General features: G+C 42.5%; 1 protein-coding gene across 2 annotated transcripts in view; it reads left to right on the forward strand.

The window, feature by feature from the left end:
• KDM5B (lysine demethylase 5B) overlaps nucleotides 1-14,839 on the forward strand; it is a 70,253-nt gene that overhangs the window by 32,332 nt on the left and 23,082 nt on the right. For both annotated transcript variants that reach the window (XR_006344843.1, XM_043923135.1), the window contains exons 4-12: nucleotides 197-367; nucleotides 5,258-5,392; nucleotides 7,127-7,223; nucleotides 8,393-8,502; nucleotides 10,153-10,311; nucleotides 10,755-10,874; nucleotides 12,518-12,676; nucleotides 13,131-13,312; nucleotides 14,372-14,534. Coding sequence is in view for 1 of the 2 variants with exons in the window: in XM_043923135.1 (XP_043779070.1) it covers nucleotides 197-367; nucleotides 5,258-5,392; nucleotides 7,127-7,223; nucleotides 8,393-8,502; nucleotides 10,153-10,311; nucleotides 10,755-10,874; nucleotides 12,518-12,676; nucleotides 13,131-13,312; nucleotides 14,372-14,534 (1,296 nt within the window). In the remaining variant the exon portion in view is untranslated. The remainder of the gene's footprint in view (nucleotides 1-196; nucleotides 368-5,257; nucleotides 5,393-7,126; nucleotides 7,224-8,392; nucleotides 8,503-10,152; nucleotides 10,312-10,754; nucleotides 10,875-12,517; nucleotides 12,677-13,130; nucleotides 13,313-14,371; nucleotides 14,535-14,839) is intronic.

Below are 14,839 nucleotides of genomic sequence, written 5' to 3' on the forward strand. Positions count from 1 at the left end.
AATTAATAGTGTATATATATATGTTTGTGTGTATATATATATGTATGTATTTTTTTTTTACTTTGAAAATGTATATTTTTAAAAAGATGATCACAGCCAAGAACATTTTATTTTTGGCGCCATACTTAGGCTTGAGGGAATTAGAACTGATTTCCCTATAAATGTTTCTGATTTCTTTTGCTGTTTTATTTAACAGTTAGTTGCAGAGGAAGGTGGATTTGCAGTTGTTTGCAAGGATAGAAAATGGACCAAAATTGCCACCAAGATGGGGTTTGCTCCTGGCAAAGCTGTGGGCTCTCATATCAGAGGACACTACGAGCGAATTCTGAACCCCTACAACTTATTTCTATCTGGAGACAGTTTGAGGGTGAGTGGGGCTAGCCTTAACCTGTTTTATGTCACTGCTTATTGGTACATGGTCTTTGGGAGGAATGAAAAGGCCTTGATTATGTATGGAATACTTCCTTAAAAGACTTGTTTTGTCCATTTTTCCTCTGATGTTTTTGTTCTGTTTTGAGAGTGAACATACTAAGAAGGTGGTTTTTGGAATGCATGAGGTTATGGAGGAAACAGTCTTTTGGTAAAACTGAAACCTGTATTAACTTTATATGTTCCTTTCCTACACTGAGCAGTTGGTTATTACCTACTTGTTAAAACTCATGCTTTCGCATTCACTTACTATTTAAAGTATATTCCTGGACTTCCCTGGTGGTCAGCAGTAAAGAATTCACCTGCCAGTGCAGGGGACATGGGTTTGATCCCTGGTCTGGGAAGGTCCCACGTGCTGTGGGGCAACTAAGCCCGTGTGCCGCAGCTATGAGCCCACGTGCCCAGAGCCCCTGCTCGGCCGCAAGAGAACCCACCACAGCGAGAAGCCTGTGCACCGCAACTGGAGAGGAGCCCCCACTCGCCACAGCTGGAGAAAGCCTACGCACAGCAATGAAGACCCAGCACGGCCAAAAATAAATAATAAGCTAAAAAAATATGAGGCTTTTAAAAAATGTAATTCTGGCTGTCACATGAAAGTATAGCATGTGAAATATCTTGCTTGTGTGCTGTCTTGCCAGCTGAGATCTCCAAGGAGATTTTCAAATAGAAAGTTGATTTTGGTAGAGTTAGGGGACTTAGTAGGTCTTCCCAGGTGGTGCTAGTGGTGAAGAACCTGCCTGCCAGTGGAGGAGATCTGAGAGATGCAGGTTTGATCCCTGGGTCAGAACCTGACCCAGGAGGTTCATGACCCTGCCATTCCCTGGAGGAGGGCATGGCAGATTTCCCACTTTATTTTAGGCCCTGGTAGGAAGAAGAATGTCCTAATTACCCTTTGAGATATTGTACACTAGAGCAGGGGCCCCTGTAGTTTTAGAAACTTAGGTAGAGAAGTAGGAAGGTATCACTGTTTCAGAGGGTGAACCACTAATCAGAACTGTGTCCTGATACAAATATATCATCCATGATGCTTGCATCCTATAGATTTTCATAGCGTGTTTTTCTCTCTCTCGATTCCAGGTAGGCATTCTTTTTAGCCTCAAAGAATGTGACTATTCTAATATTCAGAAAGTTGTTTAAAGATACATGGATTGTGTGAGTGTTTAGTGAACCCATAGATGAAATAGTTAAGAATATTGTGTGTGGAACCTTTATGCCTCTGTTTCATAATCAGATCTACATATTGTTGCCCACAATAGATTTTCTCCTTTTAACCTTCTTGGTGCAGAACTTAGATGAATACAGAGAAAGACTTTCTCCGCTTTATGAGTTGCAACATTTTAGAAATAGCTCAGTCTATACTTAGAGGCCCTATAGTTTCATAGTTGAAAAGTATGTAAGCATTGATACAATAATAGTCTGAAAGGAGTGGATATTTAAAGAACCCTTTACAAACATTGCATCTACAACATAGATAAATATTTGTTGAGGGGTCTACTGATATGTTCATTGTGGAAAGTCTAAAAGGGAAATAGGATGAAAATAAATTCCACCTAATCCTTTCATCTCTGTTTCCTTTTAAGGCTATTTTTATGCACATACATACAAATGGAGGTATATTATTTATGTACAGAATTGATCTTACTTTTTTCCTGCTTAACATGTCACTGTATATTTTTGAAGATACAGGTTTTTAATGAATCTGTGGCATTCCCTTTTTTATACCCAGATCTCTTTTTTTTTTTAAGTTATTTATTTTTGGTTGTGCTGGGTTTTCTTTGCTGTGTGTGGGCTTTTCTCCAGATGTGGTGAGTGAGGGCTACTCTCTGGTTGCAGTGTGTGGGCTTCCTGGAGGGGTGTCTTGGTGTGGAGCGTGAGCTCTGGGCTGCAGGCTCAGTCGTTGCAGCCTTTGGGCTTAGTTGTCCCGTGGCCTATGGGACCTTCCTGCACTGGGGGTCAAACTCGTGTCCACTGCATTGACAGGGAGACTTTTAACCACCGGACACAGGGAAGTCCCAATACAGACCTGGATTTGATTTCTCATGTTGCATTCTTTGTGTGTAAATTTTGTGCCTATTTCTGATTTTTTAAAATAATCCTTAGAGGAAAGGAGAATCAAAATGCATATATTTTTAATGGAAAACAACAGGACACCACTGTGCGTTGTCAGAATGACCAGATCCAGAACACGACGCGCCCTGGTGCTGCTGAGGGTGTGGAGCAGCAGGAGCTTCTTTCCACTGCTGGTGGGGACACAGAACGGCACTGCTGCTTTGGAGGACAGTGCCGGACTTCTTAGAGAATGAAGCATGCTGTTTGATACATATAGCCCAGCAGTCACATGCCTTGGTATTTACCCAAAGAGTTGCAGCTTTATTGCCAAAAATTGGAAGCAACCAAGATGTCCTTTAGTAGGCGAATGGATAAACTGTGAAGCACCCAGGCGATGGAGTATTACCAGCCCTAAAACAATGAGCTGTCAAGCCGTGAGAAGACAAGAAGGAAGCTTACATGCGTTTCTTTACGTGAAAGAAGCTAACATGAAAGGACTGCGTATACTGTATGATTCTAACTCAATGGTATTCTAGAAAAGACAAGACCATGGACACAGGGAAAAGATCAGTGATTGCGCGGGGTCGGGGGCAGCGGAGGTAAGCGTAGTAGGCAAGCACAGCAGACTGAGGGCAGCGAAAGCACTCCGAGTGATACCCCAGCTTTGTCCAAACCCAGAGCAGGTGCCTCACCAAGAGGGAGCTCTGCGGTGTGAACTGTGGACTTTGCATGATGTGTCAGTATGTTGAAGCCAATATTCTAACACTCTGGTGAGGATGTTGATAATGGGAGAGGCTGTGCATGTGCTGGGGGCAAGGGTTGTATGGTTAATCTAGGTACCTTCCTCTCAACTAGGCTGTAAACCTAAAAATTCTCTTAAAAGATAAACCCTTAATAAGGGCTGGGGGAGATGAGTGCTCTGTGAAGGAGCTGTTGCAATAGGGTAAACTCAAGCCTGAAGTAAGTTTTGGGGGAACTTGAGAGAGAGTGAGTGGTGATGTGCTAGAATGGGGCAGAGCTTCAGTCTTGTGTCCCGTGTGTTATACATGTCTTACGGGATTGCTTTACCTCTATAGGATGATGTCATTACAGTGTGATGATACCAATTACCTCTGAGTCCCAGTTTCTCAAAGGTTTGAGAGTTGGCATGTGATAGCATTAAATATAAAACAAACACATCAGATGTGTTTTGAATTGACTGAGCAACTAGCACTTTCACTTGAAACAAATTAATCTCTTCATATACGTTCTTAAACGTTTCTGAGCTTGATTTTATCTTGATTCCTCAAAGCCCAAGCAGACCATATATTAGGGAACTATTTACACTAGTGGGAACTAAGAACCACACATACAATATTCTAATCTCTGACCATCCACTTAAAATGTCTATGAATCAGCCCAGTTTGTATGTCCGCAATCATACGTACTTTTAGGTTTCAATAGGAAGTTTACATAATACATGAAAGTGACTAATTTAGGTGGTGGACAGGTTTTATTCCCATCTACATGTTTTCACTGAACATACTCTTAACTACTTACTTACACAATGCCAGGTGATATTCTGTTCTAACTGAATTGATGTTTCTAGATCAAACCTCTTAGAATAAGCAGAATATTTAATGTTTACAGGTTGTGCTCCCAGTGGTGGATTTGTTACTTGTTTAGAGTATCAAGCGATCTATAGTATTCGTTAATAGCACGTAATAGTCCGTGTTAGAAACAGGTTGTGTTAGACGGTTGCTCTGTGGTGTCGGTGTGTCTCTGCTCCCCCTTTCTCTGGATCCTTTCTGCAGATGTCATGCGGGAGGAGCCAGCCACGTTAGTGTGGCTGTGATGGTGCCCGCAGAGCGGGAGCTGTGGGAGGTCCTCACTTCAGTGTATCCTACTCTGAGTGTGGATGGCGTAACAGCCCTTAGTGCTTACACTGCGGAAACTGCTCTTAAAAATGCTGCCTGTGACGTTTGTAGGGCCTCTTGAGTAGTATTTTCTTGAAATTTATATTAGATTCATTGGTAATATTTTGTTGTCACTGTTTTGTCGCATTGGCATTAAATAATCCTTTTACAGTGGGCTTAGAATCAAACCAAAAAGAAACATCAGAGCAAAAAGAGACTCTTGTATGACCAGAACCCAAGTTACTGCTGTGGGCTCCCTGTTAACCTTTGCCTTGTGAGTGAGACTTTGTTAGGGGTATGTTGAAGAAAAGGAAAGCCTTAATCTGGGAGAACAGTCTGGTGATCTGTTCTCTCAATTCAAATGATATCTTTTTGATAACAGAAGGTGGCTAGTTGTGTTTAAACCTACAGGATATCATAACATAATTTAGAAAACTTATTGAATTTCACATTTCATTGCTGTAAACTTTTTTTTTAATGAGATACTCCAATTATGGAAAGCTATTTTGGGAATGTATAGGGGCCTTTCTAGCAATTTGGACCTTCAGTTAATTGACAAGTTGTAAGCAGGGATAATTGCCACTGGCTCATGGGAGCTGCTTTGAGCCTGCTGCAGCCTGTTGTAACCTGATGAAATGACATCAGCAATTACATGAATTGAAGCAGCACTGTTCACCTCCTGGAAAAAAGTTCAAGCTGTTATAACTATATGTGTGTGTATATGGCTGGTAACTGCAGACTTGTCTTTGTGTTTATTTAGATTTTAAAAATTGCACACCTGTATTTCCATCAGTAATTGTAAAATATACCCTGCAAAAATCCAGTGAAATCTCTTAAGATTAAAATGGGAGAAATTCATCAGTACAGTTGTGTTTTATTTCCAGTGTCTGCAGAAGCCAAACCTGACCACAGACACAAAGGACAAGGAGTACAAACCCCATGATATTCCCCAGAGGCAGTCTGTGCAGCCCTCGGAAACCTGTCCCCCGGCCCGACGAGCGAAACGCATGAGAGCGGAGGTGAGAGCCGCGTGGGGTTGGCCAGACGGGCCTGGAGCCCAGTGCCGACGCCTCTCTGCCCCGAATCCTCTCATGCACGTGCTCTTCATAGGCTGAGCTTCCCTGACCTCACAGAGGCATGCTGTGTGTACTCTAGCTTTTGCACTTGGAGGAATTGCACTGTTAGAGGGGCGAGGAATTGAACTTTTTCTAGGTTTATGCTGTCTGGACAGTCTGCTGCTGAATGGTTAACAGTTGGAGACTTGGGAAGAATAGGCATTCATTGTGACCCTCATGTTGGGCAGAGTTTGTTGGGGGTTAAGGCTAGTAGGTGTGAAGTTGAAGATTTTTTGGTGAGAAGAATTTTTTTTTTTTAACAAAGCGTTTAGGAAGAAGGTAGTGATGGTTGTTTCTGTCAGACTTCCTGAAGAGGAGCATGTCTGTGGCAGACATTCATGCTGCAACAGCAAGGGGCAGGGAATTCAACACACAAGTAAAATGAAAGAGAAGCAGGAGGGAAGATCAGGAGTGAACGGCTATAACAAGAACAGCTTGCTTTCAGATACTTCTCTGAGAGGTTTCTCCCAGAAAGGGAGCAGAGTGTTTTCCCACACAGAGGTGGGGAAGTTTGGGGTTCTTCCCTGGCTTGATGGACATGCATGAAGAATCAGTGATTAATATATTAAGAACAATTTACAGCTGGGAAGCCTCTTGGCATTAGTTGGGTTTCTAAATCAGTAGTTGCGTTATTTAGTAATTATTGGTGAGGATGAAAAGAATCATCCATTTTAGTTTCTGAGAAAATGGATAAATAAGAGAATTATTTTTTACTTAGGTGGGTTGGAGATAGGAAAAAGATTGATGACTCCATTTTTCTGAAGTGAGAGTGCCTCAGATTGGGTGAAGCCCACAGACAGGCTTCAGGTGTATTCGTCTTAAAGGGAGTTCTTGTTTGAGTACATCTTGATCTTGAAATGTGTAAGGCCTCCTAGTGCTATGAATGCCCAGGTCTGTCTGGACAGTACATCATGGTGATGGTAGCAGTGGACGTCCTAATTCTGTGTGAATGAGTTCAAGGCACAGTTTCACAACCTCAGCTTGTGTCCCAAACCAGCCAGGGCTTTGCTTATCAACCAGTGTGAGCGTGTTGGTGAACACTAGGGCCCATGATTGGTGTGCATGCTCTTCCTGATGAGGGAGCCCATGACTCAGCGCTGTTAGGGGCGTGGTTACAGTGACGCTTCACTACAAGGGTTAATAGGAAATTGCTGTGGAAGCCGAATCTTCCTTGAATGCAACCAGACTTTGGAAGAGCCAGCAAAGCTTACAGGCTGATGAAATTACGATATTTCTGTAACTGTTTAGGATTTGGCTTAATGATGACTGAACAAGGTGTAAGCTGTGAGTAGAGGAGAACTGAGGAGCTTTTAGGAGGAAATACATGCTGTCCCCAATTGGGATAGTAATGCTTTCCAACAGTCATTCCTGATTCCTTGCCTTTTCCCTATTTTTTTTTTTTTTGACCTGTTAAAAGGGGAGAACACTCATAACTTACAAGTTTCCTCATTCATTCCTTAAGTAGTAATAATAATAAAGGTGGGATCTCTCCTTTAAGGGCAAAGGGAGCTATGTTTTGAATATCCTATTAATAGAGATAATTTATAAGATTATGGGGATTTTGTGATTCCAATTGGATTTTAGAAGATTTCTTTCTTTTTAAAGAACATACTCATGTATATGACAAATTTTTTTAAGGCCATGAATATTAAAATAGAACCCGAAGAGACAACAGAAGCCAGAACTCATAACCTGAGACGTCGAATGGGATGTCCAGCTCCAAAGTGTGAGAATGGTAAGAAAGCTCGTCCATGAATAGGAAGGAAGAGCAGATAAATGAAAACAGTCATTCATCTGTTGGTTAAAATAGTGGAGCAGCTTTACATTGATAGTCACTGGGTTACATACTGGTCATCGGGTTGCACCTTGAGAAATAACAATCTTATTATATTCGTTCACATTTGAAGTGACCAGAAGGTAAAACTGTCTCAGCTGTCCCTAGTTGCTACTTTGAATTTTGATTTGGTAACATTAATTGTAAAGAAGTGATTTGTGAGAAGCATCGGTACCTTTGACTGAATATCTGATAGGTTTGCTTTCAGGCATGCTTTCTTAGTCTGAGTTTTAATTAACAGTTGCCTGCCTGGCCATTGCTTGATGTCAATCACAGAAAGGTAGGTTTGGCGCTCTCTTGAGAGAAGTTCTATATAGGCGGCACTTAGTAATGAAGACGTTATTAAAGTTGACTTTCCTAGTGGATGGTGTGTTAGTGTAAAGGCAGCACAAGGTAATAGAAAATAGATGGGATTTTAAAAACATAGATCTGAGTCTGATCCTGGCTTAACCACTAACTGGTTGTATGACCTTAGAGATGTTTCTTGTCTTCTGTGAATGTCAGTTTTCTTGTCTTTGAAACAGATTTGATGCAAAGCATTATGTGATAGATACAGTAATGATAATTGATGGAAAGCATTTAGTACAAAACCTGCCATAGGATAGCCCATTGGTTAATAGCTAGTGTTTTTAAAAAGTCTGCATCTTTGAAATGTGAAAGTTAAGTTAGTAATCTTAGATCATGGAAGGATAATATGTAATGTGGAGGAAGGCTCTGATGGTGAACTGTCAGTCTTATAGTCAAGAATAAGAGGAATTTACTTTCATCTGTATATGTTATGTCTTAGTCTTAAGAAGACCATATCTTTACCTCCCACATTAAAAGCATACAGACTTGAGCAACATCTCCAGAAGTGCTCATATCTTAGAATTTGAGTGATGGGAGAGTTTGCACTTCATCATAAAGTGATGAGCACAGAGCGCGTGAGCACAGCCACTCAGGGTGCCCCTGCGCTGCAGTGAAAGCATCAGGACACCCGTTCATTGTGTACTTCGGGAGGAGGTGGTGAGGAGGGAGAAAGCTGAAGAAGGCAGAGCAGACAAAGTGCTAACCTGGACTGCCTCTTACAGACAAAGACGTGAAAAGCAGCGTCAAGCAAGAACCTGTTGAAAAGAAAGAGTATGTTACAGAAAGTGAGAAGGAAAAACCCAAGAGTCGAGCTAAAAAAGCTACCAATGCTGTGAGTTAACATGTTTAAATTCTTCTATGGCCCAGGTTATAAATATTTAATGCCTTGCCTAGGACTGCTGGTTCAATGTCTTAACAGTGAAGAGACCTGTGGAGGTGGTTTGTATTGTCAGCTCATAAACAGGGAACATGGACACATCATGAAGATGGTAGTCACTTCTGGGGACAAGGATAGCCATATTTCTGGAGGCTGTGCCTTTTAGCACTGCATGATGGTGAGCTCAGTCCTATGCAGTCGTTGCTAAGTGACTCACCTGCCTCCACGTGAGCTGCAGGTGGATCAGAAATCACGATGGTGTTTTCCAGCAAGGACGGAAAGGGGAAGGAGTGCGGGGCCCCGGGTAGCCAGGGCCTGGCAGGGCTGTTCACTCAGGGGGACAGAAAAAGCCAGGCTTCTTCCTCAGCCTCCTTCTGAGTGTGCCTGGGAGCAGCAGCTTAACAACAGTACTTTTGATCTTGGAATTTGATGTTATTCAGTTAAATGTTCTCTTCATAAATATCTGTCCCCGCCCCACCATGAAAACAAAGCCATCAGAACAGTGGTTTTATGAGCCAGTCCAGGTTTCTGTTGGCTACGCCGAAGACATCTGCTCCGGCTGCCATAATGAGTATCACAGACCGGGTGGCTTCAGCAACAGAAACTGCTTTTCCCACAGTTCTGGAGGCTGCAAGTCCGAGATCAAGGTGTCTGCAGGCTTGGTTTATTCCAAAGGCCTCTATCCTTGGCTTGTAGATGGTCCTCACATGGTTTTCCTCTGCGTGTGTCTGTGTTTAAGTCTTCCCTTGTTATCAGGACACAAGTCAGATTGGATGAAGGCCCATCCATAGGGCCTTTTGGGGCTTCCCTGCTGGCTTAGTGGTAAATAATCCACCTGCAATGCTAGAAACTCAGGTTCAATCCCTAGGTTGGGAAGATCCCTTGGAGAAGGAAATAGCAACCTGCTCCAGTGTCCTTGCTTGGGAAATCCCGTGAACTGAGGAGCCTGGCAGGCATGGGATTGCAAAAGAGTCGCACTCTTCTGAGCAACTAAACAAAAACAAATATGACCTTTTTAACGACCTCTTTAAGACCCTGTCTCCAAATGCAGTGGCATTCTGAGGTGTTGGGAGTCAAGACTCAACATGTGAATTTGGGGGAAACAGGATTCAACTTATAGCAGGTGATGACTGAGTAGTTTTGTCCTTGTGTATTTGAGAGAGCTTCTTAACTCACTCTTTAATTAGGATGTAAAGTGGTAATTTGATATGCTTAATTAACTTAAAACAGTTTCCTTTTAACAATAAACTTTTCCTTTGTAAGTTCTGTTTTTGGATAATTTGTTGCCTAACATGTTATTCTTCTAGAGGACTTATCTGTCTGTAAGCTACTAAAAGCTGGATATTTAACAAGTAACTTTAATTAAAACACGTAATTGAGAAGTCTTGAAGATTACTCTGTACAGTTGGGAATGCATGAGTATTGTGAAATACCTCTTAGAGAAGGTGAAGCATTTTTATTTAAAATATTCCTTACAGGTGAAACATTTTCATTTGCAGCAGGTTGAAGAGACTAGATTATGCTTCAGATTCATCACATTCTTAGAATTTTTCAGAGTCATACTGTAGCTCATGCCTGTGTTCTGTGCCTGTTTTCACACTGCAGGTCGACCTGTACGTCTGCCTCTTGTGTGGCAGTGGCAGCGACGAGGACCGGCTTCTCCTGTGCGATGGGTGTGACGACAGCTACCACACCTTCTGCCTGATCCCGCCACTCCATGATGTTCCCAAGGGAGACTGGAGGTGTCCTAAGTGTTTGGCTCAGGTCAGAAGTGATAGCAGAGGCAGCCATAAAGCGTTTACTTCAAATGTGTTTTCTTTGCCTTTGGGTTTTAGATTTGGCAGTTGATAATGAAGCTCATGATAAAAACTGGGGTGGGCCTGAATAGAAAGGAGTCTTGGAAGTGACTGCACAGCTATGCAGTCAGCTAAGGGGCAGAAAAATGCTTTAATAACTATGCTTTAAAACTTCTCATTTTAAAAAAAGCATTGTATGCTCTTTGCAAAAATTCTTAGGAACTGAACAACCTAAAATATAGATAATTTCACAGTAGATAACCACTGTTAATATTTTCTAGACAAGTGGAATTACACTGCATGAGTAATTTTAATAAACATGTAAATATATGATTTCTCATATATACATATATGTGAACTATAAGTAAATATGAATATAAATATTTTTCCTTTCTCTGTGTTTTTTGACAGGAATGCAGTAAGCCACAAGAAGCATTCGGCTTTGAGCAGGCGGCCAGGGACTATACTCTCCGTACTTTTGGCGAAATGGCAGATGCATTCAAATCTGATTACTTCAACATGCCAGTCCATGTATGTACATACGTGCTGCTCTGATTAAGGATTTTAATAACTTTGAGGGAAGGTGTATTTGAGGACATTTGAGTTGGTTCTTATCTCTGGTAGTCAGTTCACGCACAGTTAAACCTTTAATTTGTTAAGTAGTGTTAAAATTCCGCAATGCTTTTAAGATGCGCTCTGAAGACTGCATCTGATTTCCCTACAGACGGGCTTTTCGGGACAAATCATACAGCAACAGTGACAATACTGATTAACGGAAAACACCAGCCGTCCTTTCAGCTCAACAAATACAGTTTAAAGAAAACAGTAAATTTACTTACTGAAGGACTCCTGTGTGCCAGTCAATGTGCTGTGCCCTGGGGGCCTGCTTACTTACTCTTACGTTGTCATAAAGTAGCGCTGTGAGCTTTACAATTTTAAATTATCCTTTATTCACTTAGAAGCATAAGCATGCTTCATTCGGTATTTATTATTCCAGCAAATGAGTACACCAAAATGAAAGGGTTCCTACCATAATTCTGGATACTTAAGCTGTGGGTTGTTTTTTTTCCCTCACTAGTAATAAAGTGCTGTAGCAAACATTCTATGCATCTCTTTAGTTGGATTATTTTCTTAATATTTATTCATTTTCTCCCTGTCTAATAATAGCTGTATCATTTATGGGATCCTAGCAATGTATGCGTGAACCTGCTTCTCCTAACATCACTAACGTTAACTGTTACTTACAATGTCCCCTTATTTAACAGGCTTATAAATAAATTCAAGTTATATTCCCTTTAAATTTTCAGTTTTTTTGACCCCTCCTGTATTACATATTATCTCCCTGTATGTTTGCTAAAACAGTTCTGGTGCCTCTTCTGTCTGTGGTTGGCTTTTTATTTCACTGAAATGATGAGGACTTTAATAAGAGACTGGCCTCATATCAGATTAACAGCAGACCCTAAGCATTCTTTTACATTCCTGGCGGCTCTTTACACGTGTGCTTGCAGCTGCAGAATGACGGCAGCCTGTCTTTACCTCGTGGCTGCCCGCATCACTCTCTGCCACGTCAGGTGCAAAGAGTGAAAGTGTGGATTCAGGTGATGCCATCAGACGCAACTCAAAAGATACAGCTCATTCAAACACAGCTAACCATTGTTACCAAACAGTAGTCAGCACCTCCAATTCTTAAATCTCAGCATTTTGCTTTCCTTGACTCCTTTTATAGTAGTGGCCAGGTTGATAGAGGAACATGAATTCTTAGTTCATAGTCCCTGGTTATAAAAGTGTTTTTAGAAGATAATGTTCACATCTGAGCTGCAGAGGGGCCAGTGGTGGCACGTTTGGGACATTGGCATGCGTGCCAAGTCTTGTCCAACTCTTGGGACCCCATGGACTGTAGCCCGCCCAGACTCCTCTGTCCATGGGATTCTCCAGGCAAGAGTACTAGAGTGGGTTGCCGTTTCCTCTTCCAGGGGATTTCCCGACCCAGGGATTAAACCTGTGTCTCCTGCATCAGCAGGCATATGCTTTACCATTGACCCACCTGGGGAGCCCTTTGGGATGTTAGGAACCGTTTTTCCTCAGCCTACTACCCTGTGATACTTAGGTTGTTCACGGGCCATGAGTAGCTGAGGAAAGTCACTTTCTTCTGTTCCTCACTGTTTTGTTTATAGATGGTTCCCACAGAACTGGTAGAGAAGGAATTTTGGCGACTAGTGAGCACTATTGAAGAGGATGTCACCGTGGAATATGGAGCAGATATCGCCTCGAAGGAGTTCGGCAGTGGCTTCCCTGTCCGAGATGGGAAAGTCAAGCTCTCGCCCGAGGAGGAGGTAAGCCTAGCTGTGAGCACTGAGACTTGGAGGAGGAGGCAGATACCTTTAAAGCTGGTTGATTTCAATTAATGAAGAAAGAACCCACAGAAAAATAAGAATCCTAGTCCCAACTAGATGATATGGGAGAATCACTTACCTCCCTTTGCCTTCAGATTCTATAATTTTGGTTTCTCCTTCTGAAGAAAATCTGAGGCATTGGGATCAGATGTGTGTGTGTGTACACACTTACGTAAGGCACAAAGCTGGACAGAAGTAATTTATGGGCATCCAGGAAGTAAGCACAATGGCCTCTCCCCTCTTGCCCCCAACCCCCCACCTCCCACCCCCCACCCCAGCCCATTCTCTTAATTTTGAAGACTATTTACAGCCAGCTTTTTGAAACCAGCAGAGTTCCAAATTGTTAGCATGTTAGAGCTAAACCTTTATACTTTTTTTATCTCCTTATTTTTAGGAGTATCTTGATAGTGGCTGGAATCTGAACAACATGCCGGTGATGGAGCAGTCTGTTCTTGCTCACATCACTGCCGACATATGTGGCATGAAGCTTCCTTGGCTGTACGTGGGAATGTGCTTTTCTTCCTTCTGTTGGCACATTGAAGACCACTGGAGCTACTCGATTAACTACCTGCACTGGTGAGGTGTCCAGAGAGCCTGTGAAAAGCTTGCCAGCTGGGTTGGAATACTTTCCCACCTCTTAACTGTGACACACCCTTTAACTGTGTCTGAAGAGCAATGAGTTTTTTATTCCTTAAGATTTTTGTTAACTACTCTTGGAACAAGCAGCCTGACATGTTGAGACAAAGACTCTTAAGAATCTATAGGACGTCCACGAAGCCCTGAACTTGTACATGAGTTTTTTGGTGGGAAGACAGGCAGCTTGTCTCTGTCAGAGAAGGCTTTACTCATGAGAAGTCTAGAAAGCACCGTTCCCATTGGGTGCCGTGGCAGCCTAGGCAGTCCCCTTGGGTGAGGGACAGGAGTGATGGCCTGTGGTTACTGTAGGTTCTCGGGACCGCCTCGCGTGCTGGTGGGGGGGGGGATATAACTCCTCACAGAAGGACTTTGAGGATGTCCCATGAGAGAGGGAGTTGGCACTATATGGGCAGAGCATCAGTCCTGCTCCCCAAGCAATCACTTCCAGCTGTGAAGTGGCAATATTTACACTACCTCTTAGGTTGTTACACATTAATTTTTTGACAATTTACTATGCTTTGAAGAATAAGAGCTCTTTAGAACTGCTGATTGCCTCCCTGGAGTTTGGTTTAACTCCTCCATCAGCACAGACAAGGGAAGGGAAGACTTGGAATGTTGCTGTCCCTTGATAGTTGCTGTAGGAAATTGTGGTCATCATCTACCCTCTGGCTAACAGGATACCTTACATTCTCAGGAGTCCTCCGTCCCTGCATTTTCTGAAGGGTCAGGTAAAACGGGAGGAAAGAGAGGGGCCTCAGGTGGAATTTCCATGTTTAGACTTTATATTTGAAGTGGCAAAATGCATTACTATGTTCAGATCATATTTCTGGTGATACTTGGTGGTATTTCTTCAGTTTGAACATTGCCTTACAAAGCAAGATCTTAAAAATAGAAACTGGTGAGCCATTTTGTTTGCATTGATACTTGCTGATTGATTTTTGTGAGAAGCTGCTGAAATACCATGTGTTTTTTGAGATTGCTCTGCTTTTACTGCTTTAGGGGTGAGCCAAAGACCTGGTACGGAGTTCCAGGGTATGCCGCCGAGCAGCTGGAGACTGTGATGAAGAAGCTGGCCCCAGAGCTCTTCATCTCCCAGCCCGACCTTCTCCACCAGCTTGTCACCATCATGAACCCCAACACCCTGATGACTCACGAAGTGCCTGTATGTTTGGGTCGATCCTCCTACTACCCAGACTTAACTCCCCATTTCTCTTTCTCCCTATTGCCCGTGATTTTATGCAGCTGATGTGGTTGTGTAGAAATAACTGTGTGGTGTAATTTCATGAAAAAAGCTTGTTTGTTGCAACTGATAACTATCTTGCCGAGCAGCCTCACTTTGCCATAGTAAGTGCGAGGCTGTCTCCTCCCTTCCTCTTCAGTGTTCAGTTCATAGTATATTCCTAGGCTGTGCACCATCACCATGCCTGCTTTCTAAACTGTCACTTTAGTTTGTAACTTCAGCTCTTC

This window comes from Cervus elaphus, chromosome 14, assembly GCF_910594005.1.
Source record: "Cervus elaphus chromosome 14, mCerEla1.1, whole genome shotgun sequence".
In the NCBI taxonomy this organism is placed as follows: Eukaryota; Metazoa; Chordata; class Mammalia; order Artiodactyla; family Cervidae; genus Cervus; species Cervus elaphus.